Source organism: Macaca nemestrina, chromosome 13 (genome assembly GCF_043159975.1).
Source record: "Macaca nemestrina isolate mMacNem1 chromosome 13, mMacNem.hap1, whole genome shotgun sequence".
NCBI lineage: Eukaryota > Metazoa > Chordata > Mammalia > Primates > Cercopithecidae > Macaca > Macaca nemestrina.
Window position 1 is genome coordinate 29,182,347 of NC_092137.1, and position 22,919 is coordinate 29,205,265.

Sequence of the window (22,919 nt, forward strand, 5' to 3'; positions counted from 1 at the left end):
ATTATAGGCGTGAGCCACCACACCTGGCCGAGAGTAAACTTTTTACGTTATTTATTTATCTGTTTTTACTCATAATGTGTGCAACCAAAATGTTTGGTGATCATTGTTCTCAGGAACAAAAGAAAGGGTTTCAGGTGCTGGCAGGGCACTAGGACATTTGTCCCTCCTCTTAGGGGTGAGGGAAACAGGGCAGTGCTCGATGGCCTTCTGCTAAGGGGCCAGAGTTGATTGCGTGTTGTGCTGTTGTTAACCTGGAGATGTGGTGTGTTCTGAGGCACATGTGTTGAGAAAGTGCGTTTCTTGAGATTCATCCAACTCTGCTCCATTTCCTAGCTTATTTGTATGGAAATAAATGATACTTTGAGAAGAAATGTGGAGAATCGAGTCAGAGATGATGGACGTTCTTGGGTAGAAACTTGAAGGTCTTGGAGGACACATGTGGCCCCTACGAGTGAAAGCAAGCTGGGAAAGGGGAAGGAACAGTCCCCCCATGCCCTTTCTGTCAGAAAACAAGATTTTTCTAGATCATGTACAGAAATGGTAGTGAGGAATACGTTTCATCCCGAGGAAGACATGGCAGAAAGGGGGAGGGAAGCAGCTCTGTCTTCAGAACACTGTATGTCCAGTGCCAAGAATTAGCTTGAGATTTTACCACACAGGTAAAATCAGGTCACAGGGACCTGATAGGCATGAGGCATCCATTCTCCTTCACTCTGCAGATGTCTCCATCCCGCCTGGGATCTGTCTCCTGTCCCATCGTTACTAACTCGCTTCAGCTCTTCTCCATGTTATCAGCAGGGCTTGCTCAAAGATCCTCACTGGGTCCTGTCTGTGGAATCTGGCTCACTGGCATGGTTTGGTCAGCCCAAATTTGATTGTCTTTAGGCGGAACTCGTATGATCCTGTCTGCCACAGGTCTGGCCTCTCACATCATGTGCTTGGGTTTGTTTTCTACCTGTCCCTTAAAGCTTTCGAATTCTCAAACACAGAATGAAGTCCAGTTTCATTGGCCCAGCATACAGAGACCTACATGATTGGCTTCTGTGTTTCCTTGACTTTTGTTTCATGGTAATATCCTCACAGGTGATTGCAGTTCTCTAAACTGTATGCTTTTCAGGAATATAAAAAGTAACACATATTTTGGCCAGGCACAGTGGCTCATGCCTATAATCTCAACACTTTGGGAGGCCGAGGCAGGAGGATCACTTGAGGTCAGGAGATCGAGATAATCTTGGCCAACATGGTGAAAGCCCGTGTCTGTGAAACTACAAAAAATTAGCTGGGTGTGGTGGCTTGCACCTGTAGTCCCAGCTGCTCAGGAGGCTGAGGCAGGGGAATCGCCTGAACCCGGGAGGCGGGGGTTTCAGTGAGCCAAGATCACACCACTGCCCTCTATCCTGGCAACAGAGCAAGACTCCGTCTCAAAAAAAAAAAAAAAAAAAAAGAAAAAGAAAAGTACAAAAATTAGCTGGGCATGGTGGCAAGCACCTGTAGTCCCAGCTACTTGGGATGCTGAGGCAGATCACTTGAACTTGGGGGGTGGAGGTTGCAGTGAGCCTAGATTGCTCCACTGCACTCCAGCCTGGGTGACAGAGCAAGATTCTGTTTCAAAAAACAAAAGAAAGTAATATGTATATTTTTCTCAGACGACAATCTCTGCATTTCCTTTTCTGTGTGCTTATCTTTCAAGCTGGCAGAAATGCCATTTCCCCACTAACGTGTCTTTCCTGAGGCTTTAAGGGAGGAGAGACGCCTTCCTCTTCCGTGCTGTATACAGTCTTTATTATCGTATTTGTAACATTTTACTGACTGTTCCGTACAAATACCTAGAGCGTAGCCCCATGCCTGCCATTTCATAGGTGGCCAATACATGTTTTTGAATGAGTAAACGGAGCTCTCAAACATACCGCAATTCTCAGTGTCTCAATTCTCTGGCTTTTGAGCTTTGACATACCTTGAATCAGATAAATCATTCTTATTAGAATGTGAAGTGTTTACCCAAGCCATTAATTTTTGGTTTAGATGCTGAATCCATTATTTGCTTGTTTCTTTAAAAGCTTTTTTGATTATGAAAGTTGTATAATATTTGAAAAATTAAGAAAAACCAAATGTAAAAAGGTCATCTGTAATGTTGATATCTAGATGAGATTATCACTGTTAGCATTTGGTATATACTTTTCCAATTTTTTTCCTAATGCATGTGTCTGATTTTTTTTTTTTTTTTTTTTTTTTTTTTGAGAGGGAGTTTCACTCTTGTCGCCCCAGCTGGAGTGCAATGGTGTGATCTTGGTCACTGCAACCTCCGCCTCCTGGGTTCAAGTGATTCTCCTGCCTCAGCCTCCCGAGTAGCTGGGATTACAGGCCCGTGCCACCATGCCCAGCTAATTTTTTGTATTTTTAGTAGAAACGGGGTTTCACCATGTTAGCCAGGCTGGTCTCGAATTCCTGACCTCAGGTGATCCACCTGCCTCGGCCTCCCAAAATTCTAGGATTACAGGTGTGCACCACCGTGCCCGACCATGTGTCTGAATTTTTAAGCAAAGGGAAATGAATCATATTCCATATACCCATTTCAAAGCTTTCCCCCGTATGTCATGCTCATATTCCCATATTCTTTAATAGCTTCCTTCCGCGTTACTTTAGCAATGTTTTTAAAGACTGTGCCGTGATATGAAAACATTTTTATGTTTTTTTTTCATTAATTTTTTTGAGCCTCAGATTCTTCTTCCGTTATAAGGAGGTAATAATCCCCTCTTCACTGGTTTGGGTGAGATCAAAAGAGATAACGTATGTGAAGTGTTAGGTACCTACTGAGTGTTCAGGAAGTGATAGCTGTTGTCATTATTCATGTGAAAATTACAGTAATTTTGTCAGGTTACAAAAACTTATTCACAATAATAAATGAAAAAAATCAGAATTTAACTTGTAATAGATGCCAGACTTGTAAAACATGTATTGAACTCTCCCCTTCCTTGCACCTTCCCCAATACTTCCTGTCTCTTTCTCTACATATATGTATGTGAGGGTGTTTTTCAATATTTATGTATTTATTTGATGAGTCTTACTCTGTCACCCAGGCTGGAGAGCAGTGGCACTATCTCAGTTCACTGAAACCTCTGCCTCCTGAGTTGAAGTGATTCTCGTGCCTCAGCCTCTCGAGTAGCTGGGATTACAGGCGCCTGCCACTGTGCCCCTCTAAGTTTTATATTTTTTGTACAGCCAGGGTTTCACCATGTTGACCAGGCTGGTCTGAAACTCCTGGCCTTAAGTGATCTGACTGCCTCAGCCTCCCACAGTGCTGGGATTATAGGTGTGAGCTGCTGTGCCTGGCTCTGTTTTCAGTTCATGCATTAAAGGTCTTTATTTGCAGTTAATTTTAATGTGGAGGAGTGGTGAGAATCATAGCCTTTGTCTCAGCTAATTTTTACAGCACTTCTAATTCCATGTTCACTCCTTTTTCACTGCTTTGAAGTTTTACTTTTTAATCACATGTAAAATAATTATGTGTGTGTTTCATTTTTCTAAAATATGTTTTCTGTGTCATTTAAAACTACATTCTTATGCCAGAGCCACATTATTTTAACTGTTTTAACTTTATACTTTAACCTAATGGCAGCGTAAACCTTGCCTCATTATTTTTCAACCTTTTCTTAATTACCAGTACCCATTCTGTTTGTGAAGAGAGCCTGGCCTTTGTGCTTATGCAGCCATGGATCTGAGCCTCGTCTTTGCTCTTTTCATCTCTCTGACCTTAGGCACATAGCTTAATTTTTTTGAGCCTCAGATTCTTCTTCCGTTATAAGGAGGTGTAATAATCCCCTCTTCACTGGTTTGGGTGAGATCAAAAGAAATAACGTATGTGAAGTGTTAGGTACCTACTAAGTGTTCAGGAAGTGAGAGCTATTGTCATTATTCCTGTGAAAATTACAGTAATTTTGTCAGGTTACAAAAAATACCCATTTGGGGAGGATTAACCTATATACATTTCTGTTTAGTAACAGAGCTCCTCCATGTGTGTTCTTCAGTAAAGATTTATGCTTTTTCTTACAGGTATTACATGTTTCTTCAGTAAATTTATTATTTGTGCATTTGACATGTGAATAATTTAAGACTATTTTCTAATTAGAATTCTATCACGTACTTGCAGATGTGGCTTAGAATAAATCTCTGAGCCTCAGTTTTCCTATCCATTAAAATTAGTCATCTTCCTTTGTTGCAGGGTGGTTAATAGGAGCAAATGAAACATTGTATGTGACAGTATATTAAAAATATAGAAAATGAAATGAAATATGAAATAAGACCCAGATTCTGTTCACAACAAGCTCCTGTGTAGTTTTAGTAACAGGTTCTGTGTTGAATCTCCTGTGGGGTAGGGAGAAGGGTTTCTTTTGGAGGGGGGTGGCATGGGATAGAGGATGGAAGGCTCCAGGTAGTTTTGGTGGTTTCTTGCCGTTTTGGAAGGTCTCAGCCCAGGGGGCAACAAGACTCTGGTCATGTTTCTGTTGTGGGTGAATATCAGGGTCAGTTACTTCCAGTGGACAGTGCAGGCAGCTCTGGGGCAATATGGCCTTGAGGCCTTGGGTGAGTGCACTGGGGAGTCCCATGCCTCATTATCAGGTTGTGGTGGTGGTGAGTGCTAGGAGACGTTCTAGCACATTGTAAGGAATGTTATGTTGTAGGGAGAAGGAGAGGCAGCTGCTCCAGGCACCTCAGACCCTCATTAGTGTTAGTGGCTGGGAGGGTGCTAAACTTTTAACTGTAACTGGAGTTTATACATAGAACATATGTGCATATATGTATAGATATTTCCAAAGTTGTAGATTTACAGTTTTTGAAATTTGTTTTCATATGAAAAAATATTTTTTTCGAGTGAACAAAAAATAAATTTACTACACTGTCAAAATACTAGATTCTTTTCTTTTTGCTTTATTTGATAATATTGATAGCAATTAAAACAGCCAAAATACTAGATTCTTTCTTTTTGCTTTATTTGATAATACTGGTAGAAATTAATTAGGTATAAGTGTACTTTTTCTAATTGCTATTTTACTGAAAGCATATATATGTATATGTGTGTGTACATACACATATATATGTGTACACACACACACACATATATGGCAAATGAAATCTTAAATCCAGAATAGGGTAGTCTTAAAATAGCGCAAAGACAAAAACTTTTAAAATGTTAAACAAAAGTACAGTTGAACTTTGAGTAATGAGTGCGGGCATTAGGAGTGCCATCCCCTGCTTGCCTGCACAGTTGAAAATCAGTGTATATCTTTTGACTCTCCCAGAACTTAACTACTGATAGCCTACTGTTGACTGGAAGCCTTACCTATAACATAAAGAGCTGATTAATACATATTTTGTAAGTTACATGTAGTATGTACTGTATTCTTACAATAAAGTAAATGTTAAAGTCATAAGGAAAATATATTTACTATACCTTAAGTAGAAGCAGATCATCATAAAGATCTTCATCTTCATTGTCCTCACTTTGTGCAGCCTGAGGAGGAGGAGGAAGAGAAGGGGTTGGTCTTGCTGTCCCGGGTGGCGGAGGCAGAAGAAACTCCGTGTATGCGCGGACCCACATACTTCAAACCTGTGTAGTTCATGGGTCAACTGCATATTCTAAAACTGCTATTTAAAATTTGAAAATCAAGTTGTGACCATAAAGTATTCTCTTTTGGGAACTGAATGGATGAATTCTGCATCTGGCAGTGGAAATGATATCAGGAAATGATGGCTGTCGTCATTCTTTATGTGAAAATCACAGTAATCTTCAGCACTAAAGAATTTTCCCCACTTTTCCCTTCCGCACAGATCGAAAGCTGCTTTGCGTCGCAGTTGGAGCAGCACTCCCCCTGCAGGCGGCATTGAAGGGAGCGTGAAGCTGCACGAGGGGTCTCAGGTCCTGCTCACGAGCTCTAACGAGATGGGTACTGTTAGGTACGTGGGCCCCACTGACTTTGCTTCAGGTATCTGGCTTGGACTTGAGCTCCGAAGCGCTAAGGGAAAAAATGATGGGTCAGTGGGCGACAAGCGCTATTTCACCTGTAAGCCGAACCATGGAGTCTTAGTTCGACCGAGTAGAGTGACCTATCGGGGAATTAATGGGTCCAAGCTTGTGGATGAGAATTGTTGAGTTAAGCTTCTAATATATTAAATAAGCTCGAATATATATATATAATATATATATATGTATTTGGTGTAAATAAAGAGTCCATGGTAAATGGTTTACTTTATTTAGCCATATTTAAATTTTGAAAATATAGTTATCTTCTTAAAAACCATTATAACAATTCAGAGAGAGTTCTTTACAAAGCCATGAATATGAACTCTGGGGAATCATGGTTCTTTTAAAGCAATTTTCAAAATAAGTACCGATTAAAGCTTTTAGGTCCCAAGAAAATTCTGGGACTCAGGAAGAAAAAGTGCCATCAGGTGACCAGCTGTTGCATTTCTTTGCTTATTCTGTTTTTGTTTTGCACAAACCTATTGGATTTTTCTTAGCGCCATAATTGCGAAGGGTTTCTCTAGCTTTGGTTATGAATAATGTTCACATGACCTTTTTTTTGGTCAAGCATTTTTGGAATTTTTCTTTCTTTCTGTGCTTTATTACTAATAAGTCCAATAAGTGAATAGTAACTAGATGACTAGTATGTATTTTTATATTTTGGTAAAATTATTTGCCCTTTCAGAAATGCCTCGTCTAAAGATACATGATAATTTTGGGGTTGGAAGGGGCCTCAGAGCCTCTGCAGCTCTGCTGCTTGTCCATTGCCAAATACGGAAGTGGAAGCCCGTCTTACCTGGGGTCACTAACTGGTTGGTTAACTGAGCTAAGAGTAGAATGTGGGTCTCCTCGACTTGTGGCCCAGTGCTCTTTCCTCTATACAAAATGTCTAATCTCAGATTTTTCTTCTGCTGCTTGACTGCTTCATCTGGATGAACTACAAAAACCCATGATTAAGGTTTATGAATTCAAGTGGTAATTAGATTTTTTTGCACAAACTTACTTAACTTCCTTATTGGATATGTTTGTAACACATAAACACGAAGCACTTTTAAAACATGATGCACTTTTATCTTTGTGAAGAATTTACCGTCCTTTCCTCCTGAGATATGAGAAACATTTTAAAAAACGTATTTAACAGAAGAGAGCAAATAAAGATATATTAGGAGGGATGTATTAGTTATTTACTTAAATGTTTATAATATCTGGATTTTTTTTGTTTTATTACTCATAGAACTGGTGTTGGGTTTGCTGTTTTTATTTCTCGAATTGTTGCAGAGTTCAGCCTGTTACAAAGCTACAGAACTGTACTGTTTTTATTTTTCTTCTTGAGCACATGTTAAACTAAGCTTCATATTAGAGTGATGTCATAATGTAAAATGTTTGCATTGTGGTTACATATTGAAGTTAATGTCCTGTCTGTGTAAAGATTCATCTTTTATTGTGAATATTTAGACTTTACCACAGAAATATTGGAACAGTTTGCTTTATAAGATTAAAAAGTATCCTTCAGAATGGAGCTTGCCTTGTGCTTAGAAATAATATGTTGAACTATTTTGCAATATACTATTTTAAATCTAAATTCTGTCACTTCGCTGCCTTTTTAAAATAGTGTGGTGTTTCAAATATTGCTAGAGCTATTTTCCTGAAATACATTTGCAAAATAAGGCTGCTTTGTAATCAAGGAATATTTTTATTGATTGAAGGAAATGACTGTACTGCGATTCAAAAGTAAACTTATTTTATTATACAGATTATTTCTTTAAAACTCTATTTATACCTTAACATGAAATCCATGACCACACCAAACTTGGTTATTCATAATTTTTCCTGTTAAATATAAAACACTGTAAGTTAAAAACAGTAATGCCAACGTTGAATTTATTTTTGAGGTCAAAGAACCAGTTCTCTTTATATTTAGATGAGGATTATTAAGTCCATATAACATGTATGTTTACATATATTATACATGCAAATTAGGTGTTTTCATTTGTGTTTTGCTTATGAAATGTCATTTAAAGTTCAATTCTTGAGCATCAATAAAAAGGGAAGCTGTGTGGTTTTGGAATGGTATCTTGTCATTTACCCTATTTGCAACTCTCCTTTTTCTCAGTAACTCAGGGTACATATGCTTTGAACTTTTTCCTCATGGTAATGGCTTGGGTTTGTCCTATCCCTATAAAGAATATTAAAAAGTATCATGCTTTCTACTCAACAATGTATGTTCATAGCCACCCTCCTATTATTGTTTTGATGAATAGTGAGTCATTTAAGAAAAGAATACATTTCTACAGTTAGGATTTCACTTGTTTATTTAGTGTAGGATGGAACACTTTGAATTTAGAAAATAGAAATAACTGCCTTTTACTAAACTTTGTTTTTATATTTTGTTTTATATTTAGGGTGATTTTGAGGGAATATTTTTAAGTATGTAAGAATGGTGAGATACAGCTGTTTGCTGACTGAACCATGGTGTTGTAATCTTGGTGTGAGTCTCTGGCACCTCCTCCCAAGAGCTCCTTGTTCCCCTCTCATGTTTTGATTTTCTCTTTAGCATTTGGTCATGCTTACTACTGATTACAGCTTCTTGCTTATTATTTCTTCCTTCCTTCACTAGATTGAGGAGTGGATTTTTGACTGTTTTGTTCACCACTTTATCCCCAACGCCTAGAATAATACTTGATACCTAGTAGACGCTCGGTTTTGTTGCGTGAACAAAGGCAGTAAAGGCCACTGATTGTTGGAAATATGCTATCTAGCTAGCTAGCTTCAGACAAGGGGCCTTGCGAGACTAGGCCACAGAACAGGTAAATTTTCTTAGACATGGAAGGAAGGAGGACAAGTTTGAATCCAGGAGCCCCGAACTTACCCCTGAAGAGTGTCGTGTAAGAGACAATAGATGCTGAGTGGTGCAGCACTAGGGAATGGGGAGGAAAGACACAGCAGGACCAACTGGGTCAGCTCCCTTTCCCTTCTGCCTGGTGCTAACTTTCAATTCCTATTTTAATATGATGGTAATGTACAGAACGTGGAAATACGTGTGGTCTAATGTGGAGAGAATGAACTGGATCATACCCAAGTGGGGATAACGTTGATCTCCAGTATTTTATTTATATATATATATTAAAATACTTTATATATATAATATATAAATATAATATTTTATATATAAAAAATATAATATATATATATATATATTTTTTTTGAGTCAGAGTCTTGGTCTGTCACCCAGGCTGGAATGCCATGGTGCGATCTTGGCTCACTGCGACCTCTGCCTCCTGGGTTCAAGCGATTCTCCTGCCTCAGCCTCCCGAGTAGCTGGGATTACACAGGCACCCACCACCATGCCCAGCTAATTTTTTTTGTATTTTTGGTAGAGACAGGGTTTCCCCATGTTGGCCAGGCTGGACTCAAACTCCAGACCTCAGGTGATCCACCTGCCTTGGCCTGCCAAAGTGCTGGGATTACAGGCCTGATCCACCATGCCTGCCTGTGTTAGATGTTTTTATTTCAGAGTTTTATTTTGAGGCTACCTATTTAGAATGTGTGATAATATTATTTAAACCACATCAACCAATAGCTAGAAGCCTATTGTGTTAAAATCATCCTTAATTGAGAAATAGTTCTAGTTTTTTTAATTACTTACCAGATGGATATTTGTTATCAAAATAACAAATGACTGAATGACTCAGAGACATATAATATCCATTACCACATTGCAAGCCAATAGAAGAATTAATTTTTTATTTTTTTCATGCCCTTCTCTACACTTATTTATAATACAAATACAGTGGTTAATACAAAACTCACGTTATCATGTATATTTTTAGTATTTGTTTAGTATCCCTTGGTACATAGGCCTTATTTACAAACAGTGTCACATGCTGTTTGAATATAAAATAAGCATTCCTGATGAAGTTTATGTATAGGATGAACAAGTTAAACTTGCAGGACATGTTAAGATTGTATTATAAGCGGAATATGATGCTTTTGCTTAGGCAAAAAGATGTTCTATCATACTTTTTTGCTAATGCTCCTTTTTATGAGAGGAAGTCTACATGGTGGAATTCGAGTAGAGGGGCACATATTACTGACATTAATATCCTTTCATTATGTGTGGTCAAATGAAACTTTGTTTTATAGCTCTCTGTTGAGAGCAGCATCAAGGTGTAGGAGAAGCTTTTTCCTTTTATCTTTTTAGAATGTCTTCCAAAGATTAGAATGTTCATGACAATAAATCAGCAGCAAATTTCATCATTTACTATACCTTTCAAATAGGGCAAGTGTAGTGGTCATGGTGGTGCTGAGAAGGGGCAGGGCGTTCTGAATTATTAAAGATATTTCAGGTGTTTAAATTGAGGCTGTTAGCTGAAAACATAATCTGTTCCCAAGGATCACTGGTGTCATTTTTTAAATGCTCATAAATCTGGTTTAAGTTCGGCTCTAAAATCCCTCTGAACCTAGATATGTGAGTGTGTTGCCACCGTAGCCCCAATAGACTCCTGCGTCAGGAGGAATTTGGTCTCAGGATTAGATATTTAGTCAGAGTTGTTTCAGCTGGCTACATAAAATCCAATTGGGATCAATTGAACTCAGCAAGCTAACTGAGTACAGGATACTGTACTGAATTTGAATTTTAGGCATTTCTAAAGCATAGAAGGTTTAACCATCTGAGTGCTGTGTTCTTGGCCTGTGTCCATCTGAGGGAGGTTAAGTTCTTTCAGTTCCAGCCCTTCATGACTTTATTCCAAGTAGACAGACTTACCTTATTGAAGACTGAACTAATTATCATTTTTCACATAACAAATCAAATCAGACCGACATGGAGATGAATCATATTAAGATTCTATGCACAGCTTCATGCCATGCTTTTTGTTCTTTTCTCTAGTATGACTTCTGAGATTCAGCTTGAAACTCAGTCAACAGTGTTAATGACATTGGCTGCCCCTGACAGTTCTTGTTGTGAAGGGTGGTTGTTACTATCCAGTATCTTTGGGGGAAAAAAAACCCTAAAATGAATTTTTAAATGAATTTTAATAGTCATAAAAAGTCTAATATTGATGGCAAGGGGAAGTGGATTTTGTATTACAGGCAATATAGAGCATTACAGAGCAGAAGAATAAAGCAAAAAATTAGAGTTGCCTTTATTGAACCTGCTAATACAAATGGATTTCTAATAAGAATTCCAGTACATTACACATATCAGTGAAAATATTGTACTTTTTTCAGATGATATTTTCTCTTACTTGAAGGGAATAGAGCTTAGGGAATTAAGAAATAGCATGAGATTCTTGAGGCCTCACTTTACACCCCCCGGTGTGTAACAAAGGAAAATCCAATGTAATTTTCTGCTTTAGTTTCTTATCCTTTATAAAACATCACCAGCTGTTTCCTGGTGCATACTTGAGGAAAAAGAATTTCTATCTTGAAAATTATTTCTTCTGAGAACTGTGAAATACTATATAAATATTACTTTGAGAATAATGCGAGAAGATTTAAATTGTTTCTTTTCTCAACTATTAGATGCAGTAAAATGTAGGAAATTTGCCCACAGTCTTCATAATCTTATCTTGGTGGGATGTTGGAATTGGCTGTCTTTTTGGATTCCCTGTTTCTAGGGATCCATTATAAAACTATGTGGTTCACAACAGGTTTCCAAAAATTGCCATCCAATGGCAGTGGATATCTGTATGAGCCTGAAAAGAGGGGTTCTGTCCAATTCTATGGTGATTGTGAGAGAGGACTCCTGTTCTTAATGAATTGCTCATCATAATGGCACTTGGATGCACTTATTGAGGAGCATCAGAATCCACAGGCACCTCCTGCTCTCAAACACCTGACTTGCTGTAGGTTTTGCCACCTCACTTTGGGAATGGGCACTATATGGGTTGGCTGTGTCCCCACCCAAATCTCATCTTGAATTGTAGCTTCTATCATCCCCGTATGTCATGGGAGGGACCTGGTAGGAGGTAACTAAATCATGGAGGTGGGCTTTTCCCATGCTGTTCTCATGATAGTGAATGAGTCTCATGAGATCTGATAGTTTTATAAAGGGCAGTTCCCCTGCACACGCTCTCTTGCCTGCTACCATGTAAGACATGCCTTTGGTCCTCCTTTGCCTTCCACCATGATTGTGAGGCCTCCCCAGCCATGTGGAACTGTGAGTCCATCAAACCTCTTTTTCTTTATAAATTACCCAGTCTTGGGTATGTCTTTATCAGCAGTGTGAGAACAGACTAATATAGGCACTGAGAGGTGCAAATTGTCAACTGACAAAAAGAAAGTGCATCAGATATACCACCAAATATTGGTGTGATAAAAGGTAAGTTTTATGGTTTTACTTTGCTAATAAGGTTGCCATTATAGCAAATGTAATGACAGAGAAATGAGTGGTGTGGCACTGAAAGCATGAAAGTTATTAAATGGACATGACTCATAGTTCTGCCGGCTTTGCTTCTTTCTGGAAGTCATCCCTGATTAATCTCGTTTTGCTATGGTAAGGATTTGATGATTTGTTAAAGAGATCTTTGAATAGAAAGATCTTTGAATAAACAGGACTGATACTAAACTCTCTGGTCTACTTCTATATAAAGATTACGTATAATTTGTCTCATTGGGATAAGAGTCAAGGTCAAGGACACATGCACACACCAGTCATGCTCCACTGATTATGGCTGGGTGCTGGAATTTACCTTACACAGGTGAAGTCTTACAGAATCACAGACTTCACAGTTAGAAGGGGTCTTTGAGACCATATATATATATATATGTGTATATATATACATATATATATATATATGTATATATATATATATTTTTTTGAGATGTGAATCTTGCACTGTCATCCAGGCTGGAGTGCAGTGACATGATCTCCGCTCACTGCAACCTCCGCCTCCTGGGTTCAAGCAATTCTCCTGCCTCACCCTCCCGAGTAGCTGGGATTACAGGCACCTGCCACCATGCCCAGCTAATTTTTTGTATTTTTAGTACAGACGGGGTTTCACTATGTTGGCCAGGCTTGTCTTGAACTCCTGACCTTGTTTTTTATATAAGAAAATGAGTTTCAGTAACTTGCTTGAGTCAGGGAGGTAGGTAATTGCGGTCTAGTAGTGGTAACTCTCTTCATTCCTGCCCGGTCTGCTTGCTGTTTTCTCAAGTAACTGATGAATGCTAAACCATCCAAGATGATATCATCTGAAGTTTTATCAATCTGATGTTCATCTATGTTAGCAAATAACTTCTTCTAATATGTAAATATTCTAGGGAGAAATACTATCCTAGCTGCTAAGGTTTCGATGTGAGTTCATTTAATAAGACTGTCTTTCACCTAACACCAGCTGAAATGAACATTGAGTGTGGAGGAAAAATAACTGCGGGTTAGTTCTCACAAGGAGGCAATAAGTCTTAGGAAATTGATGGGATGGGGAGAGAGCCCGAGGATGTCAAGAAGAGGGATATAAGAAATGAACATGTGAAGGCACTAAAGACTAATTTTGGTACTTGTGCTTTTTCTGAGGTTAGACTTGTAGTGCCATTTTTCCACATGAAGGGTAACACACTTGTTTTACACTTACTGAATGCTGAAGAGAGGAATGTGGTTCCTGCAGTTTTGTGGTCACAGTGCATGCAACTTCCTGTCCCCCCCCCGCCACCCCTCATGTAGTAGTTTGTTCTTACCAAGGTTTTCAAATATTTTAGAGTTGTCAGGCTACAGCTGAAAAATGCTTTGCACTACTTGAGTAGTGCGTCAAAAATTAAACACCCCTACTCAGGACACAAAATGAAAGTAGAATCTTAATAGAAGCCTCTCTATTTGTTCTCAGTAATGATCTTTTATTTTACAGCAGCATGTTTAGGATTACGGGAATGCTGGTTTTGCTTTTTATGTTCACACAACAACACAGGAGCCATCTGCTGCAATGAAATTAGCAAAGTCAAATTGTGTGTTCTTTAGGGACTCATTTTAAAAACCATTAAAGACAGATTGACAACACACTTCATACGATTTTATGAATCTTGTCATGGGTAGTCTGTTAGAGTAACATGAATTCGGATGCGTCTCCTTTTAGGTCTGTAAAGCTCGTAACAGATTTTAATCCTGCTATTACTACTGAAAACCTATTAAAATGGCTTGATCATTAGAAATTCTTAGTGGTGTGCTCTGGGAATTTGGATATAAAGGCCCATGTTTTACAGAATAAAGTTAACTTTAGTTACATAATACCTTATAGCTATACGGTTTACTAAGTACTATGTGGAGATGCCAAAAATTTTTTTAAAAAAATTACTGAAATTGTGGTAGAGACTTTACGTTCTTCTTTTGCGCTGAAAGGAGTTGGGTTCTGGCAGGGTTCCTGCTACTGTCATTAGGGTTAGGAGGAGGAATAAGTGCTGGTGTTCAATTGCACAGTGGGATGACTATGGTTAACAATAGTGTATATTTCAAAATAGCTAGAAGAGAGGAATTTGAATGTTCTTATCACAAAGAAATGATAACTGTGGGAGGTGATGGATATGCTAAATGCCTTGATTTGATTTTTATACTACATGCATGTATTGAAGCATCACGATAAATACACATGATTATTATATGTCAATTAAAACAACAAAACCAAATGACAGACGAAGAAAACACGGCACAAACGGGAGAGCCGAGAGGGCTGGATGTGAGCGGGGACAAGAACCACAGCTGAGCATGAGGGCAGGGAGGCATAGACATACCTGCCCCCACACCCAGCCCCACCTCACTTGGGGGCTGCCAAAGTGTAAGAGGAGGTGCTTGTGCTTTCACACAGTGTATGATCTCCCTGAGGAGCTGTGAGGAAGGGAAGTGATTGTCCTCCTTTTATATATGGAGACATGGAGGTACCAACGGGCCAGATAACCCAAGGGGAGTCAGAACTCAGACCCTAACTGGTGGAAAGAGAATCCAGCCTTTTAACTACTTAGTAGAGCATACTCTTTTTAAAAAGTTTATTCCTGCTAGTCTGAATTGCTATAATCTTGAGGTACAACATATTAACAAACTGGTCATTGCTCGCAAATTGCCAGTTTCCCAGTGGAACAGTTGTGAACTTTTGATAGGCTTCTTTATAAACATAGGATATAAATAATTATGCTAGATTATGGTTTAATTAGCATAGTTTCTGCAAACTTTAATTGTGCCCGTTCATATTCTGGGTGGAACTTTCTATCATGGTTAATAACTTTACTAAAGCCCATGGCGTCTGTATGAATTGTAGCCATATGGCTGGAGCAATATTCAAGTGGACAATAGTCCAGATTAATATCATGCTGATACCCATGGGTTACACCAAGTTAAATGAAACATCTTGAGGTCATCACATCTCAGTGTGGAGTTGTTTATTTACTTATCCATGTATACAAGCTTTTAAGACTTGACTATTATTTACATGAAAGTTGATACCAATAAGGACGATTAGAGAGATCAACAAATCAATCTCAGTGGTAGAAAGGCACAACCTGAAAATGTAATGGATTTATAGTTCTTAAAAGTGGAAAGAAGTAATATTTTCCCCATGAATAACAATAAAGAGATGGCTATTTAACCAGATAGCTTACTCCCAGCTTGATTGGTTACTGGTGTAACAAATCTAAAATGGAAGTGTTTTCCTCAGTTACTGACAACTCCTCTGTCAGTATCCTTTAGGAAGAGTGTTTCTCAAAGTGATATTCTTGAGCCCCTTCAGGTGGTCTGTGAGTTAAATAATGTTTATATGATTAGGCTACTTTTGTGCCTGGCATGAACCAAATTTTAGTGATACTTTTATTTAGAGATGAGTTCATTGATGTTTCATCTTCATGTATCTCGGATGAAAATATTTTCGGCAGTTAAGCAGATAAGGAAGGTAGCCCCTAGGGCATCAGGGCTTTTACAGATGCACACTCCTAACTCCAGGGTAAGGCAGCTGCCTTCAGAGAAAGGAACAGTTGTCTGGTGTTGGCTTTTAACATAATGGCTTTCCCATGCTGAAAGTGATGCTTTTGATGCAGGTGAAACAGAGGGTCGGAAACAGGCATGTATATATATACCTTTCATAATATACACACACACAGTCCTTTTGTTTGGTAATGTTTAGTTACTAGCAAGTAGTAAGAGAATGCTTCCCTCTTGAATGCTTTGGCATAGCTACCAATAGGAAAGAAAACGGGCATGAGGATAGAGGAGAAGCAGAAAGAGGATGAAATGAGGACTTACTGATAAAGCATTCTAAGCATTACACACATAAGTATGTGTGTAAAATTGAACAGATTCCCAATGCGTTTTCATGGAAGTAAAATTCATCTGTGAAAACCAGGTTCAGAACTCCCACTCTAACATGTCAATGTCAACCTCAACTCTTCAGGGGTTCCACAATTCCTTTCCTCATTGCCTCCTAGGGAAAAAATTCTTTGTTTTAATTTGTCTTTGACAGCTATACAAATTATGCTATGTGTATTTCAGCACATTTGTGTTCCCAGTGTACTTGGATCACATGATGGAGAGAAAACGCAGGTTAGCCATGGAAGGAAAGAGACTGGATCAGTGCCTCTCCTTAGGACCACCAGCGGCCTGTTCCTCCTGGGGCCCTGTCCCTCTCTACAGGTATAAACTTGAGTTTGGTAGTCAGTCCATGACTGAAACAAACAGAAGGTTTTGGCCTAAAATGTATTGACACTTATGCCCACAAATGGATGTTTCTATGCTTCTATGTATCACTGCTGCTTAAAATTTTTGCTTTTAAATGATGAAAGTTTAATTAGTGGAAATTTTTTGAATAAGTAGTTTAAATCTTGAGTTTTAAATCCAGTAGGAAACCTCACACTCAGTTTTTCACTTTTAGTAAGAGGATTTTCTTAAGGCATGAGGTATATTAATAGGATGTTTGAATCTCTGGATCTGTATTGGTGCTTTATCCTACTCAAAGCACTTGGAATGTATGCATTTCATTTAGATGAGTATATACACATTTCTGCTATACTACTGGAACTACTCACAACATTTGTTACAATTGGTGATGAATCAGCACAATTAAAAGCATCTAACCGTCACCTAAAGTGACATTTTAGTTGTCTATGATTTTTCAAGTAAAGAATGTCTTTCCCCATGCTGAGTCATTACAAATAACTCCTTTATTTCTGTTCCCTCTCCCCTCAAATGGCTCATGTCCACATCAACAAGGTAAGGAAACATCTATGACCCCGACTATGAAACATAGAAGCAGCTAATTCTGACTACATTGAAGCAGAGCACACACAATTTAAAAGAAGCATAAGGAAGTATACAACAAACATGCATAAAAACCTTATGCAACCACATCTGGGCCTTGCATTTATCACTCATTTTTATGACATTTTCTTCTTTGGAAAGAATAGGATGAACCCATGCTCAAAACCTTTCTAAAGCGTTTTGAAAATACAGCTTTTTTGGTGGCACTTCAAAATAGGTTGGCACAAAACAAAAAGTGACATTTGGTCTCTGGTTTGTGAAGGAGCCATTGCCTCTCTCTCCTCCACGGTCTTAGGGATCCTAAGGAAGAGAAGTGAGTGTGCGACCGAGCTCAGGGCCCAGGCTGGTTCATGCTATTCTTGCTTTTCAGAATGGTGTCCTCGTAATGACCAGCTCCGGGGGCAGTAGCGGCTTCTAAGGGCAAGCCCTGTTGCTGGTAGCCGTAATTGACATTCCCACAAGGGAAGTGACGTAGCCTGAACAGAGGTACCTCCTTCATGTTGGCAGTCAGCGAAGAGGGCTCTAGGAGCAGTGAGGCCCCCGGAAGTCTCCCAGTTGCAACGTTAGGTGGGACAGTACAGCTTCCCTCCAGCCCCAGGTTACCTCTCTCATGTGGCTCCTTCTTTGCTAGAGGATTATTCTTTTTGGTGGGTTTCTCTGTAAACCAGGAGCCGTACGTTGGGTTCCACAAGCTGGTGGGCTTGTTTCTGGATCCCTGGACCTTGTGCAACTCCGAAGGGGGGTTGGACTGAGAGAATGCCATATTCACGTGTCCCCCTTCCACGGCCGGCCCTCTAGGGACTCGAACAGAGACCTCTGCAGCTGTGGGTTTCTTTGCAGCCTTGCCAGAGGAGGTGGTAGGCACAGGTGGTGGGGCAGCTGGGCTGCGCTCCTCCCCCCGTTTCGCCTGTTGAGAGACCAGGAGAGGAGGAACCCCCTCAGGGTCCTTGGGCCTCACGGGTACTTTCTCTTCCTCTTCTACAAGTGGACCGTATTCTATCGGCAAAGCAGTGTTGATTACATCCGGGTCCTGCCGTAGGAGAAATGATTAAAACTTTGACTCAGACACAAAAAATGTTGGATCTAGAAGATACCTTAAAGATGATGTTATTTAAACATATTCTACAGATGAAGAAACCAGTATTTATTGAGAATATAGTAACTTATAGGCACTGGGGCATATGAAATGAATGGGAAGTCATCCTTATCCTCAAAGACCTTAGAGGGTAAGTGCTATAATGGAAGTGTGTATGGGTGCTTGGGACAGAGTGGAGCAGGAAAAGCTTTGCAGAGGAGGAGACCTTTGGCCAATTTTTAAAGATTAGTGGATTTTTTAAAAAAAATTAAAATTATTATTTGTATTATTCCAGTCTAGTTCCACTAAAATTGTTCCAACTGAAAAAAAAAAATCCTATGTGTTTGACTTCAATAATGATGTGGGGGTGGTGGCTGGGGGAAGGAGGAGAGGAGACACATGCCATGTTGGCCTACAGGGTTTATTTTTTGATCTCTTCCTAGCTGCTTTCCATTTCCATTTTGTTACTTTACACTTGATTATAAATTTTCCTGTGCCACATTGTCACATGTGCAGGTACCACAATGCATGTTTTGCTGCTGCTGTTGTTTTAGAGATAGTCTTGCTTAGTCACCCAGGCTGGAGTGCCATGGCTCAATCCTGGTTCACTGTAACCTCTGCCTCGTGGGTTCAAGCCATTCTCCTGCTTCAGCCTCCTGAGTAGCTGGGATTACAGGCATGTACCCCACCCCCTGGCTAATTTTTGTATTTTCAGTAGAGACAAGGTTTCACCATGTTGGCCAGGCTGGTGTCGAACTCCTGACCTCAGGTGAGGCACCCGCCTTGGCCTCCCAGAGTGCTGGGATTGCAGGCATGAGCCTCTGCACCTGGCTTACAGGGGTTCTTTAGTCTGGATGTGAGGGACCCTTTGCACAACCCCAGAAATGCTGAAGTGCTGTGAGGAAAACCATTCACAAAAACAAGCTTGTGCTAGATCATTTTCACAGTAATAGATTAGGGAAAATTTGTGGAAGAAAAATTAAATTTGGAGAAATTCATTAATATGTTATGCAAATTGAGAAAAGACCCTTGTTACCTAAGTAATAGAAAAACACATGAGTATTCATATTAAAAGAGTTCAAAACTTAAAAAGTAACTACCTTTGACTCATTAAAACATTCTTTAGTTCCCTCTCTGTTTTTTAGTAATTTCTATAGTGAATCATTTTAAATATGCTTGTGTAAAACTGCCTGCTTTTGCGGGGGGGGGGGGGGGGGGCGTGCCTAAGATGGCCAAATAGGAACAGGTCCAGCCTCCAGCTCCCAGCATGAGTGACACAGAAGAGGGTGATTTCTGCATTTTCAACTGAGGTACTGGGTTCATCTCACTGGGTCGTGGGTGCAGCCTGACCAGCGAGAGCTGAAGCAGGGCGAGGCATTGCATCACCTGGGAAGCGCAAGGGGGGAAGGGAATTCCTTCTCCTAGCCAAAGGAAATTGAGACACACAACACCTGGAAAATTGGGTAACTCCCACCCTAATACTGTGCTTTACCAAGGGTCTTAGCAAACGGCACACTAGGAGATTATATCCCACACCTGGCCCAGAGGGTCCAGAGCCCACGGAGCCTCCCTCATTGCTAGCACAGCAGTCTGAGATCTAACTGCAAGGCAGCAGCAAGGCTGGGGGAAGGGCGCCTGTCATTGCTGAGGCTTAAGTAGGTAAACAAAGCCACCGGGAAGCTCGAATTGGGTGAAGCCCACCACAGCTCAAGGAGGCCTGCCTGCCTCTGTAGACGACTCCTCTGGGAACAGGTCATAGCTAAACAAAAAGCAGAAACCTCGGCAGAGGTAAATGCCCCCATCTGACAGCTTTGAAGAGAGCAGTGGATCTCCCAGCATGGAGGTTGAGATCTGAGAATGGACAGACTGCCTGCTCAAGTGGGTCCCTGACCCCTGAGTAGCCTAACTGGGAGACATCCCCCACTAGGTGCCGACTGACACCTCACACCTCACATGGCGGGGTACACCCCTGAGATGAAGCTTCCAGAGCAAGAATCAGACAGCAACACTCGCTGTGCAGCAATATTCTATCTTCTGCAGCCTATGCTGCTGATACCCAGGCAAACTCCAACAGACCTACAGCTGAGGGTCCTGACTGTTAGAAGGAAAACTAACAAACAGAAAGGACACCCACACCAAAACCCCATCAGTACGTCACCATCATCAAAGACCGACCAAAGGCAGACAAAACCACAAAGATGGGGAAAAAAGCAGTGCAGAAAAGCTGGAAATTCAAAAAATCAGAGCACATCTCCCCCTCCAAAGGAACGCAGCTCATTGCCAGCAATGGAACAAAACTGGACGGAGAATGACTCTGACGAGTTGAGAGTAGAAGGCTTCAGTCCATCAGACTTCTCAGAGGTAAAGGAGGAACTACATAACCAGCGCAAAGAAACTAAAAACCTTGAAAAAAGATTTGACAAATGGCTAACTAGAATAACCAATGTAGAGAAGTCCTTAAAAGAACTGATAGAAATGAAAACCATAACACGAGAACTATGTGACAAATGCACAAGCTTCAGTAACTGACTCAACTGGAAGAAAGAGTATCAGCGATTGAAGATCAAATGAATGAAATGAAGTGAGAAGTATAGAGAAAAAAGAGTAAAAAGAAATGAACAAAGCCTCCAAGAAATATGGGATTATGTGAAAAGACCAAATCTACGTCTGATTGGTGTGCCTGAAAGTGACAGGAAAAATGGAACCAAGTTGGAAAACACTCTGCAGGATATCATCCAGGAGAACTTCCCCAACCTAGTAAGGCAGGCCAACATTCAAATTCAGGAAATACAGAGAATGCCACAAAGATACTCCTCAAGATGAGCAACTCCAAGACATAATTGTCAGATTCACCAAAGTTGAAATGAAGGAAAAAATGTTAAAGGCAGCCAGAGAGAAAGGTCGGGTTACACACAAAGGGAAGCCCATCAAACTAACAGCAGCTCTCTCGGCAGAAACTCTACAAGCCAGAAGAGAGTGGGGGCCAATATTCAGCATTCTCAAAGAAAAGAATTTTCAACCCAGAATTTCATATCCAGCCAAACTAAGTTTCATAAGTGAAGGAGAAATAAAATCCTTTACAGACAAGCAAATGCTTAGAGATTTTGTCACCACCAGGCCTGCCCTACAAGAGATCCAGAAGGAAGCACTAAACATGGAAAAGAACAGGTACCAGCCACTGCAAAAACATGTCAAAATGTACAGTCCATCGATGCTAGGAAGAAACTGCATCAACTAGTGAGCAAAATAACCAGCTAATATCATAATGACAGGATCAAGTTCACACATAACAATATTAACCTTAAATGTAAATGGACTAAGTGGTCCAATTAAAAGACACAGACTGGCAAATTGGATAAAGAGTCAAGACCCATCAGTTTGCTGTATTCAGGAGACCCATCTCACATGCAGAGACACACACAGGCTCAAAATAAAGGGATGGAGGAAGATCTACCAAGCAAATGGAAAACAAAAAAAAGCAGGGGTTGCAATCCCAGTCTCTGATAAAACAGACTTTAAACCATCAAAGATCAAAAGAGACAAAGAAGGCCATTACATAATGGTAAAGGGATCAATTCTTCAGGAAGAGCTAACTATCCTAAATATGTATGCACCCAATACAGGAGCAACCAGATTCATAAAGCAAGTCCTTTGAGACTTACAAAGAGACTTAGACTCCCATACAATAATAATGGGAGACTTTAACACCCCACTGTCAACATTAGACAGATCAATGAGACAGAAAGTCAACAAGGATATCCAGGAATTGAACTCAACTCTGCACCAAGCAGACCTAATAGACATCTACAGAACTCTCCACCCCAAATCAACAGAATATACATTCTTCTTAGAACCACGTCGCACTTATTCCAAAATTGACCACATAGTTGGAAGTAAAGCATTCCTCAGCAAATGTACAAGAACAGAAATTATAACAAACTGTCTCTCAGACCACAGTGCAATCAAACTAGAACTCAGGACTAAGAATCTCAATCAAAACCGCATAAGTACATGGAAAATGAACAACCTGCTCCTGAATGACTACTGGGTACATAATGAAATGAAGGTAGAAATAAAGGTGTTCTTTGAAACCAATGAGAACAAAGATACAACATACCAGAATCTCTGGGACACATTTAAAGCAGTGTGTAGAGGGAAATTTATAGCACTAAATGCCCACAAGAGAAAGCAGGAAAGATCTAAAATTGACACCCTAGCATCACAATTAAAAGAACTAGAGAAGCAAGAGCAAACACATTCAAAAGCTAGCAGAAGGCAAGAAATAACTAAGATCAGAGCAGAACTGAAGGAGATAGAGACACAAAAAACCCTCCAAAAAATCAATGAATCCAGGAGCTGGTTTTTTGAAAAGATCAGCAAAATTGATAGACCACTAGCAAGACTAATAAAGAAGAAAAGAGAGAAGAATCAAATAGACATAATAAAAAATGATAAAGGGGATATCACCACTGATCCCACAGAAATACAAACTACCATCAGAGAATACTATAAACATCTCTATGCAAATAAACTAGAAAACCTAGAAGAAATGGATAATTTCCTGGACACTTACACTCTCCCAAGACTAAACCAGG

At 39.9% G+C, this 22,919-nt stretch overlaps 2 protein-coding genes across 11 annotated transcripts in view; one reads left to right on the plus strand and one right to left on the minus strand.

The window, feature by feature from the left end:
- Positions 1-22,919, plus strand: part of LOC105479710 (CAP-Gly domain containing linker protein family member 4) — a 115,526-nt gene that overhangs the window by 77,642 nt on the left and 14,965 nt on the right. For 5 of the 8 annotated variants that reach the window (XM_071076450.1, XM_071076454.1, XM_071076451.1 and 2 more), the window contains 2 exons: positions 5,827-5,952; positions 16,485-16,625. In XM_071076450.1, the coding sequence (XP_070932551.1) occupies positions 5,827-5,952; positions 16,485-16,625 (267 nt within the window). Of the gene's footprint in view, positions 1-5,826; positions 5,953-13,863; positions 14,030-16,484; positions 16,626-22,919 lie in introns of those variants that run through there. The other 3 variants (XM_011737863.2, XM_071076453.1, XM_071076452.1) reach the window with 3 other exon arrangements.
- LOC105479716 (ALK receptor tyrosine kinase) overlaps positions 16,620-22,919 on the minus strand; it is a 750,786-nt gene continuing 744,486 nt past the window's right edge. For all 3 annotated transcript variants that reach the window (XM_011737869.3, XM_024792241.2, XM_071076449.1), the window contains one exon: positions 16,620-18,279. In XM_011737869.3, the coding sequence (XP_011736171.2) occupies positions 17,581-18,279 (699 nt within the window). In that variant the 3' untranslated portion in view covers positions 16,620-17,580. The remainder of the gene's footprint in view (positions 18,280-22,919) is intronic.